The sequence below is a fragment of the Oncorhynchus gorbuscha genome, unplaced genomic scaffold, assembly GCF_021184085.1.
Source record: "Oncorhynchus gorbuscha isolate QuinsamMale2020 ecotype Even-year unplaced genomic scaffold, OgorEven_v1.0 Un_scaffold_5161, whole genome shotgun sequence".
NCBI lineage: Eukaryota > Metazoa > Chordata > Actinopteri > Salmoniformes > Salmonidae > Oncorhynchus > Oncorhynchus gorbuscha.
The window spans coordinates 12,501-24,684 of record NW_025749027.1 but is presented as its reverse complement, the minus strand read 5'-3'; the positions used below and the strand labels follow the sequence as shown (position 1 = coordinate 24,684).

The 12,184-nt window shown below is 40.4% G+C and overlaps 1 protein-coding gene across 1 annotated transcript in view; it reads left to right on the top strand.

Annotated features, from left to right (window-relative positions):
* The first annotated feature begins 5,481 nt into the window (after window positions 1-5,481).
* LOC124028975 (NLR family CARD domain-containing protein 3) overlaps window positions 5,482-12,184 on the top strand; it is an 8,433-nt gene continuing 1,730 nt past the window's right edge. Inside the window, exons 1-3 of the mRNA XM_046340858.1 lie at window positions 5,482-6,365; window positions 6,652-6,825; window positions 9,944-10,117. Of these exons, the coding sequence (XP_046196814.1) occupies window positions 5,509-6,365; window positions 6,652-6,825; window positions 9,944-10,117 (1,205 nt within the window). The 5' untranslated portion in view covers window positions 5,482-5,508. The remainder of the gene's footprint in view (window positions 6,366-6,651; window positions 6,826-9,943; window positions 10,118-12,184) is intronic.

The window sequence follows — 12,184 nt, the reverse complement described above, 5'->3', positions numbered from 1 at the left end:
TACTGTTAGGAGTGTTTTACTTCACTATACTAAAATAACACCATACATTTAATGTATCTACTGTTAGGAGTGTTTTACTTCACTATACTAACATTACACCATACATTTAATGTATCTACTGTTAGGAGTGTTTTACTTCACTATACTAAAATAACACCATACATTTAATTTATCTACTGTTAGGAGTGTTTTACTTCACTATACTAACATTACACCATACATTTAATGTATCTACTGTTAGGAGTGTTTTACTTCACTATACTAAAATAACACCATACATTTAATGTCTCTACACACTTTACAATAATCCCTGGCAGGATTCTCACCTTGTAGCCTGAATTCACAACCAGAACATTCCTGTTGACTAGCGCTCTGTATATTCTGATGGGTGAGGCCTGAGCTGGAATGTGAAGCTAACTGAAGTTGGCTAACTTTAGAAAACCAGTATATCTAGCTAGTATCATAGTTTACCCCTCAGGCTACGTTCAGGTTTCAGCATCAGGCAGGTATCAACATGCCGAGTCGTAGGCTACAACCTGGGTTGTATTCATTAGTTTACTCCACAGACAACAGTTTTAAAATGTTGCATAAAACATAAACAGTTCTCTAAATGCTGTACAATGTGACCTAAACGGTTTCTGTTGTTTTGTTACGGTGGGCACTAATGAACACACACAACCTGTTTTGAGGAAGTGTAAGTTGTTGTTAGTCTCTCCACAATATTTATTTGTCTCTTTCACACAACAAACCTTCCTGAGTGAAAAGCATTAACAGCAGATTAGAAAGAGAAAATGTTTGTTTGTTGCTTGTTGTGTTATAAGCCTGTTTTGAGAAGACAAGTCTATAGACCTATGATACAGTAGGAGATCACCCTGGTCTATAGACCTATGATACAGTAGGAGATCACCCTGGTCTATAGACCTATGATACAGTAGGAGATCACCCTGGTCTATAGACCTATGATACAGTAGGAGATCACCCTGGTCTATAGACCTATGATACAGTAGGAGATCACCCTGGTCTATAGACCTATGATACAGTACACTCTTAGACGAAAGGGTTCCAAACAGGTCCTCCGTCTGTCCCCATAGGAGACGCTTTTGGGTTCCAGGTAGAACCCTTCTGGCTTCCATGTAGAAACCTCTGTGAAAATGGTTCTTCATGGAACCCAAAAGGGTTCTACAAAGGGTTCTCCTATGGGGACAGCCAAAGAACCGTTTTAGATTCTAGATAGTGTTGGAGTGATCACCCTGGGGCACACAGATGGGCACAGAACAAATTCACCCCATGCATCTAATTAATATCAAAAACATTTTAAGGGGAGTAGGACTATTATAACACTGTCCACCAGAAATATCATCAACTATATGAATACACATAACAATATCATCAACTATATTAATACACACAACAATATCATCAACTATATGAACACACATAACAATATCATCTACTATATGAAAACACATAACAATATCATCAACTATATGAAAACACATAACAATATCATCTACTATATGAAAACACATAACAATATCATCTACTATATGAACACACATAACAATATCATCTACTATATGAAAACACATAACAATATCATCAACTATATAACAATATCATCAACTATATGAACACACATAACAATATCATCAACTATATGAATATACATAACAATATCATCACCTATATGAAAACACATAACAATATCATCAACTATATGAAAACACATAACAATATCATCAACTATATGAAAACACATAACAATATCATCAACTATATTAATACACATAACAATATCATCAACTATATGAATACACACAACAATATCATCAACTATATGAAAACACATAACAATATCATCAACTATATGAATACACACAACAATATCATCAACTATATGAAAACACATAACAATATCATCAACTATATGAAAACACATAACAATATCATCAACTATATGAAAACACATAACAATATCATCAACTATATGAAAACACATAACAATATCATCAACTATATTAATACACATAACAATATCATCAACTATATGAACACACATAACAATATCATCAACTATATAACAATATCATCAACTATATGAAAACACATAACAATATCATCAACTATATTAATACACATAACAATATCATCAACTATATGAACACACATAACAATATCATCAACTATACAACAATATCATCAACTATATGAACACACATAACAATATCATCAACTATACAACAATATCATCAACTATATGAATATACATAACAATATCATCAACTATATGACACAACAATCGTCGTCTTACCTTTTATCTCTCAATAGAAACACAGTCTGAATGATCATCAGGTCGTCAAAAGTTACTTTCATTTGCTCTGCTCATTTACATATCAGGTTCTGCCTGTTCTCTCTCCCTCCCTCTCTCTTTACAGCTCTTACAATGCGTCTTGGCATACATTCTACAACTGTCTGGAACTCTATTCTTCTCTCTCGCCATCACTTTCTCTGTGTCGTCTGTTGCTGTCTCAGTGTCTTGTCTGGTGTCTCTCTCTGTCATATCCTATTCTGTTGCTGTCTCTGTGTCTTGTCTGTTGTCTCTCTCCATCAAATCCTATTCCTCTGTTGCTGTCTCTATGTCTTGTCTGGTGTCTCTCTCCATCAAATCATATTCCTCTGTTGCTGTCTCTGTGTCTTGTCTGGTGTCTCTCTCCATCGTATCCTATTCTTTTGTTGATGCCTCTGTGTCTTGTCTGATGTCTCTCTCCGTCATATCACATTCTGTTGCTGTCTCTGTGTCCTGTCCATCATTTCCTATTCTGTTGCTGTCTCCGTGTCTTGTCTGTCTCTAACCCAACACCATTAAATACAGTTGAGGGTTACTACAATACAACATGACAACACAACTACATAACACTATTAAATACAGTTGAGGGTTACTACAATACAACATGACAACATGACAACATGACAACACAACTACATAACACCATTAAATACAGTTGAGGGTTATTACAATACAACGTGACAACACAACTACATAACACCATTAAATACAGTTGAGGGTTACTACAATATAACATGACAACACAACTACATAACACCATTAAATACAGTTGAGGGTTACTACAATACAACATGACAACATGACAACACAACTACATAACACCATTAAATACAGTTGGAATGTAGTTAGAACTCAAACTGTTTCTATCAAACAGAAAAACAACAATAAATCTGGATCAACACATTTAGATTTATAGATGCTGCACTTTGCTGTTTCATTACCCAGACAGCTGTTTAAGGTCAGACCAAGGCAGAGTGTAGTATCAGTACTTAGGGGTCATAGGTCATACCAAGGCAGAGTGTAGTATAGTCGCTCTGGATAAGAGCGTCTGCTAAATTACTTAAATGTAAATGTAAATGTAGTGTCAGTACTTAGGGGTCATAGGTCAGACCAAGGCAGAGTGTAGTATCAGTACTTAGGGGTCATAGGTCAGACCAAGGCAGAGTGCAGTATCAGTACTTAGGGGTCATAGGTCAGATCAGTGGTCATGGTGGATATGCCTGGACTAGGAAACAAACTTTAAAGCCATTTTTCTCAGATTCACTGTTTATGTAGATGCTGTTTGTCTTTGTAGGACAGTAGTTCAGGTGGCTGTTTGTCTCTGTAGGACAGTAGTTCATGTGGTTGTTTGTGTAGATGCTGTTTGTCTTTGTAGGACAGTAGTTCAGGTGGCTATTTGTGTAGATGCTGTTTGTCTTTGTAGGACAGTAGTTCAGGTGGCTGTTTGTGTAGATGCGGTTTGTCTTTGTAGGACAGTAGTTCAGGTGGCTGTTTGTGTAGATGCTGTTTGTCTTTGTAGGACAGTAGTTCAGGTGGCTGATTGTGTAGATGCTGTTTGTCTTTGTAGGACAGTTGTTCGGGTGGCTGTTTGTGTAGATGCTGTTTGTCTTTGTAGGACAGTAGTTCAGGTGGCTGTTTGTCTTTGTAGGACAGTAGTTCACCCACGACTGCGTGGCCACGCACGCCTCCAACTCAATCATCAAGTTTGCGGACGACACAACAGTGGTAGGCTTGATTACCAACAACGACGAGACGGCCTACAGGGAGGAGGTGAGGGCTCTCGGAGTGTGGTGTCAGGAAAATAACCTCACACTCAACGTCAACAAAACTAAGGAGATGATTGTGGACTTCAGGAAACAGCAGAGGGAACACCCCCCTATCCACATCGATGGAACAGTAGTGGAGAGGGTAGTAAGTTTTAAGTTCCTCGGCGTACACAAACTACCTGCCCTCCAGGACACCTACACCACCCGATGTCACAGGAAGGCCATAAAGATCATCAAGGCCATCAACCACCCGAGCCACTGCCTGTTCACCCCGCTATCATCCAGAAGGCGAGGTCAGTACAGGTGCATCAAAGCTGGGACCGAGAGACTGAAAAACAGCTTCTATCTCAAGGCCATCAGACTGTTAAACAGCCACCACTAACATTGAGTGGCTGCTGCCAACACACTGACTCAACTCCAGCCACTTTAATAATGGGAATTGATGGGAAATTATGTAAAACACTAGCCACTTTAAACAATGCTACCTAATATAATGTTTACATACCCTACATTATTAATCTCATATGCATACGTATATATACTGTACTCTATATCATCTACTGCATCCTTATGTAATACATGTATCACTAGCCACTTTAACTATGCCACTTTGTTTACATACTCATCTCATATGTATATACTGCACTCAATACCATCTACTGTATCTTGCCTATGCCGCTCTGTACCATCACTCATTCATATATCCTTATGTACAGATTCCTTATCCCCTTACACTTGTGTCTATAAGGTAGTAGTTTTGGAATTGTTAGCTAGATTACTTGTTGGTTATTACTGCATTGTTGGAACTAGAAGCACAACCATTTCACTACACTCGCACTAACATCTGCTAACCATGTGTATGTGACAAATACAATTTGATATGATTTGATTTGAAAAAGTAGTTCAGGTGACTGTTTGTCTTTGTAGGACAGTAGTTCAGGTGGCTGTTTGTGTAGATGCTGTTTGTCTTTGTAGGACAGTAGTTCAGGTGGCTGTTTGTGTAGATGCTGTTTGTCTTTGTAGGACAGTAGTTCAGGTGGCTGTTTGTGTAGATGCTGTTTGTCTTTGTAGGACAGTAGATCAGGTGGCTGTTTGTCTCTGTAGGACAGTAGTTCAGGTGGCTGTTTGTCTTTGTAGGACAGTAGTTCAGGTGGCTGTTTGTGTAGATGCTGTTTGTCTTTGTAGGACAGTAGTTCAGGTGGCTGTTTGTCTCTGTAGGACAGTAGTTCAAGTGACTGTTTGTCTTTGTAGGACAGTAGTTCAGGTGGCTGTTTGTCTCTGTAGGACAGTAGTTCAGGTGGCTGTTTGTGTAGATGCTGTTTGTCTCTGTAGGACAGTAGTTCAGGTGGCTGTTTGTGTAGATGCTGTTTGTCTCTGGAACATAAGAGAGAAGAGATGCCCAAGACTCTGACTGAGATGTACACACACCTTGTGGAGTTTCATACCAAACAGAAGAATGAAAAGTATCATGGGAAAGAAGAGACAGGTCTACACTGGAATAAAGAGAGCATTCTGTCACTGGGAAAACTGGCTTTTCAACAGCTTGTGAAAGGCAATCTGATTTTCTATGAAGAAGACCTGAAAGAGGCTGGCATTGATGTTAATGAAGCCTCCGTGTACTCAGGATTGTGCACACAGCTCTTTAAAGAGGAATGTGGGCTGTACCAGGACAAGGTGTACTGCTTTGTTCATCTGAGCATTCAGGAGTTTCTGGCTGCTGTATATGTGATCCTCTCATTCATCAACAACAATGAGAATCTAATGGACAAACTGCAAACAAAAGACGAGCCTGAAGTTGCTTTCTACAAGAGTGCTGTGGATAAAGCCTTACAAAGTGAGACAGGAAACCTGGACCTTTTCCTCCGCTTCCTTCTGGGCCTCTCACTGGAGTCCAATCAGAAACACTTACGAGGTCTACTGACAAAGACAAGAAGCAGCTCACAGAGCCATGAAGAAACAGTCAAGTACATCAAGGAGAAGATCGCGGAGGATCTCTCTCCAGAGAGGAGCATCAATCTGTTCCACTGTCTGAATGAACTGAATGACCATTCTCTAGTGGAGGAGATCCAAAGATACCTGAGCTCAGGAAGTCTCTCAAAACCCAACCTGTCACCTGCACAGTGGTCAGCTCTGGTCTTTGTGTTGCTGACTTCAGAAAAGGAGCTGGATGTGTTTGACCTGAAGAAATACTCCAGATCAGAGGAAGGTCTTCTGAGGCTGCTGCCAGTGGTCAAAGCCTCCAGAGCTGTTCTGTGAGTAAATAAAATGACATATAAGAACTAATCATCAGGAAGAAAGATTCAGTTTAGAGACAAATATGTATTATAATATGTGTATAATATTATATTGTAAAACATATTGAATAAATTCATTGATTTTCACATTAGTATAACAATATGACCATACAATTATAGGAGACGGAAGATTAATCTATATGTTGTTTGAGAGAATAAACCAAATGCATCTGCCATTGTCCTTCTACACTACTGGTGTTAAATTAACAGTGTGTTTGTGAAGTCATGATGATCTCTTTGTCAGGCTGTCAGGCTGTGGAGTCACAGAGGAAGGCTGTGCTTCTCTGGTCTCAGCTCTGGAGTCAAACCCCTCACACCTGAGAGAGCTGGACCTGCGTAACAATGACCTGAAGGATTCAGGAGTGAAGCTGCTCTCTGCTGGACTGGGGAATCCCCACTGTAAACTGGAGACTCTGAGGTCAGTATTCCTGTAGTTGGTCAACAAGTGATAACTGTTCACCAGATACACATGTGTTTACCAGACACACATAGTCCACACCATATGTGTTTGGACAGTGAGGTTTATAGTTTTAAATGTGGTGCTCTGCTCCAGCATTTTGGATTTGAGATATAATGTTTCATATTAGGAGACAGTACAGAATGTCACCTTTTATTTGAGGTTAAAGGTGAGAGGTTAGTATGTTCTGTTGTAGGCTCTGTTATTGGTAATGGTGAGAGGTTAGCATGTTTTGTTGTAGCCTCTGTTATTGGTAATGGTGAGAGGTTAGCATGTTTTGTTGTATCCTCTGTTATTGGTAATGGTGAGAGGTTAGCATGTTTTGTTGTAGTCTCTGTTATTGGTAATTGGGAGAGGTTAGCATGTTTTGTTGTAGCCTCTGTTATTGGTAATGGTTAGAGGTTAGTATGTACTGTTGTAGCCTCTGTCGTTGGTAATGGTGAGAGGTTAGCATGTTTTGTTGTAGTCTCTGTTACTGGTAATGGTGAGAGGTTAGCATGTTTCGTTGTAGCCTCTGTTATTGGTAATGGTGAGAGGTTAGCGTGTTTTGTTGTAGCCTCTGTTATTGGTAATGGTGAGAGGTTAGCATGTTTTGTTGTAGCCTCTGTTATTGGTAATGGTGAGAGGTTAGCATGTTCTGTTGTAGCCTCTGTTTTTGGTAATGGTGAGAGGTCAGCATGTTCTGTTGTAGCCTCTGTTATTGGTAATGGTGAGAGGTTAGCATGTTTTGTTGTAGTCTCTGTTACTGGTAATGGTGAGAGGTTAGCATGTTTCGTTGTAGCCTCTGTTTTTGGTAATGGTGAGAGGTCAGCATGTTCTGTTGTAGCCTCTGTCGTTGGTAATGGTGAGAGGTTAGCATGTTTTGTTGTAGTCTCTGTTATTGGTAATGGTGAGAGATTACCATGTTTTGTTGTAGACTGTTATTGGTAATGGTGAGAGGTTAGCATGTGTTGTTGTAGACTCTGTTATTGGTAATGGTGAGAGATTACCATGTTTTGTTGTAGACTGTTATTGGTAATGGTGAGAGGTTAGCATGTTTTGTTGTAGTCTCTGTTATTGGTAATGGTGAGAGGTTAGCATGTTTTGTTGTAGCCTCTGTTATTGGTAATGGTGAGAGGTTAGCATGTTTTGTTGTAGTCTCTGTAATTGGTAATGGTGAGAGTTCAGCATGTTTTGTTGTAGTCTGTTATTGGTAATGGTGAGAGGTCAGCATGTTTTGTTGTAGTCTCTGTTATTGGTAATGGTGAGAGGTTAGCATGTTTTGTTGTAGTCTCTGTTATTGGTAATGGTGAGAGGTTAGCATGTTTTGTTGTAGCCTCTGTTATTGGTAATGGTGAGAGGTTAGCATGTTTTGTTGTAGTCTCTGTAATTGGTAATGGTGAGAGGTCAGCATGTTTTGTTGTAGTCTGTTATTGGTAATGGTGAGAGGTCAGCATGTTTTGTTGTAGTCTCTGTTATTGGTAATGGTGAGAGGTTAGTATGTTTTGTTGTAGCCTCTGTTATTGGTAATGGTGAGAGATTACCATGTTTTGTTGTAGCCTCTGTTATTGGTAATGGTTAGAGGTTATTATGTACTGTTGTAGCCTCTGTCGTTGGCAATGGTGAGAGGTTAGCATGTTTTGTTGTAGTCTCTGTTATTGGTAATGGTGAGAGGTTAGCATGTTTTGTTGTAGCCTCTGTTATTGGTAATGGTGAGAGGTTAGCGTGTTTTGTTGTAGCCTCTGTTATTGGTAATGGTGAGAGGTTAGTATGTTTTGTTGTAGTCTCTGTTATTGGTAATGGTGAGAGGTTAGCATGTTTTGTTGTAGCCTCTGTAATTTTCTCACTCATTATTATTCTTGATTCATTCATGATTTTTCCTTATCAAGACATAATCAGGATTAATTTAGTAGTCTTTAGAAACCTCTACTCACTTAGAAGTAAAATGAGTCCTGTCATCATCCACCATTCAGTTACTAAAACATAACCCAAAACATACTAAAAATGCTATAAACAAGGTTGGGACCAAATACTAAACTTTTGACTAATTTAATACACTATAAGTGAATTGGTCAGAATAATTATAACTTACTTATTCAAATAGGGGGACTAGATACATAAAGTGCTTTTATTTTTAAATGGTGAAACAGATATGTATGAAAATACCCTCAAATAAAAGGTGACATTATATACTGTCACCTCATATGAAACATTTGATCTCAAATCCAAAATGTTGGAGAATAGAGCCACAGTTAGCTTCACTGTCTAAATAGATATGGTGTGGACTGTATACTCAATACAATCTAAATCTGATACCTCACTGTCTAAATAGATATGGTGTGGACTGTATACTCAATACAATCTAAATCTGATTCCTCACTGTCTAAATATATATGGTGTGGACTGTATACTCAATACAATCTAAATCTGATACCTCACTGTCTAAATAGATATGGTGTGGACTGTATACTCAATACAATCTAAATCTGATACCTCACTGTCTAAATAGATATGGTGTGGACTGTATACTCAATACAATCTAAATCTGATACCTCACTGTCTAAATAGATATGGTGTGGACTGTATACTCAATACAATCTATATCTGATTCCTCACTGTCTAAATAGATATGGTGTGGACTGTATACTCAATACAATCTATATCTGATTCCTCACTGTCTAAATAGATATGGTGTGGACTGTATACTCAATACAATCTAAATCTGATACCTCACTGTCTAAATAGATATGGTGTGGACTGTATACTCGATACAATCTAAATCTGATACCTACATTTACATTTACATTTAAGTCATTTAGCAGACGCTCTTATCCAGAGCGACTTACCTCACTGTCTTCTGACTGATACTGCTTTTTAAACTGCTCTGGTCAGTCTACTATAATATTTGTACTATACATTTTTCTCTCTTCAAGCAATACTTTGATAATTTGTCATTTATAATAATGATACATTCATTTATGAATAGATATGGAAGGTTTCAGGACACTGATATATCTGAATATGTTGAAAAAATATACTGAAACTATTTTCACCACCAAAGAATATCAGTGTGATTTTAAAATGATTTGACTCTTTGCAGGCTGTCAGGCTGTGGAGTCACAGAGGAAGGCTGTGCTTCTCTGGTCTCAGCTCTGGAGTCAAACCCCTCACACCTGAGAGAGCTGGACCTGAGATACAATCACCCGGGAGACTCAGGGGTCAGACTGCTCTCTGCTGGACTGGAGGATCCACACTGCAGACTGGAGAAACTCAAGTATGTAGAGGGTTTATGTCAATGTTCATATCAGACATGTTTGACTTATCAGGCTAGTTAAGACAAACATTCTAACCACCACTTGGACAAAGTTATATGCTGACTGTGTGTGTGTGTGTGTGTGTGTCCTGTCTGTATGTGGACAAAGTTGTGTGTGTTCAGTGAGTTCAGTGCAGTGTAAATCTCTCAATCTCTCACACACTGGACACACACACACACACACACACACACACACACACACACACACACACACACACACACACACACACACACACACACACACACACACACACACACACACTGGACACACACACTCAAACACTCACACACACACAGACACTCACAAACTGGACACACACACACACACACACACACACACACACACACACACACACACACACACACACACACACACACACACACACACACACACACACACACACACACACACACACACACACACACACACACACACACAGGACACACACACACTGGACACACACACACACACACACACACACACACACACACACATATTCAAGCACTGGACACACACAGACAAACTGGACACACACACACACACACACACACACACACACACACACACACACACACACACACACACACACACACACACACACACACACACACACACACACACTGGACACACACACACTGGACACACACACACACACACAAATCAAATCAAATCAAATTTATTTATATAGCCCTTCGTACATCAGCTGATATCTCAAAGTGCTGTACAGAAACCCAGCCTAAAACCCCAAACAGCAAACAATGCAGGTGTAAAAGCACGGTGGCTAGGAAAAACTCCCTAGAAAGGCCAAAACCTAGGAAGAAACCTAGAGAGGAACCGGGCTATGTGGGGTGGCCAGTCCTCTTCTGGCTGTGCCGGGTAGAGATTATAACAGAACATGACCAAGATGTTCAAATGTTCATAAATGACCAGCATGGTCAAATAATAATAAGGCAGAACAGTTGAAACTGGAGCAGCAGCACAGTCAGGTGGACTGGGGACAGCAAGGAGCCATCATGTCAGGTAGTCCTGGGGCACGGTCCTGGGGCTCAGGTCCTCCGAGAGAGAGAGAGAAAGAAAGAGAGAATTAGAGAGAGCATATGTGGGGTGGCCAGTCCTCTTCTGGCTGTGCCGGGTGGAGATTATAACAGAACGTGGCCAAGATGTTCAAATGTTCATAAATGACCAGCATGGTTGAATAATAGTAAGGCAGAACAGTTGAAACTGGAGCAGGAGCATGGCCAGGTGGACTGGGGACAGCAAGGAGTCCTCATGTCAGGTAGTCCTGGGACATGGTCCTAGGGCCCAGGCCAGTTGAAACTGGAGCAGCAGCATGGCCAGGAGGACTGGGGACAGCAAGGAGTCATCATGTCAGGTAGTCCTGGGGCATGGTCCTAGGGCTCAGGTCCTCCGAGAGAGAGAAAGAAAGAGAGAAGGAGAGAATTAGAGAACGCACACTTAGATTCACACAGGACACCTGAATAGGACAGGAGAAGTACTCCAGATAAACAAACTGACCCTAGCCCCCCGACACATAAACTACTGCAGCATAAATACTGGAGGCTGAGACAGGAGGGGTCAGGAGACACTGTGGCCCCATCCGAGGACACCCCCGGACAGGGCCAAACAGGAAGGATACACACTGGACACACACACACTGGACACACACACACTGGACACACACACAGTACACACACACACTGGACACACACACTGGACACACACACACTGGACACACACACACACACTGGACACACAGACAAACTGGACACACACACACACACACTGGACACACACAAACACACACTGGACACATACACACTGGACACACTGGACACACACACAGTACACACACACACTGGACACACACACTGGACACACACACACTGGACACACACACACACACTGGACACACAGACAAACTGGACACACACACACACACACTGGACACACACAAACACACACTGGACACATACACACTGGACACACACACACTGGACACACACACACTGGACACACACACACACTGG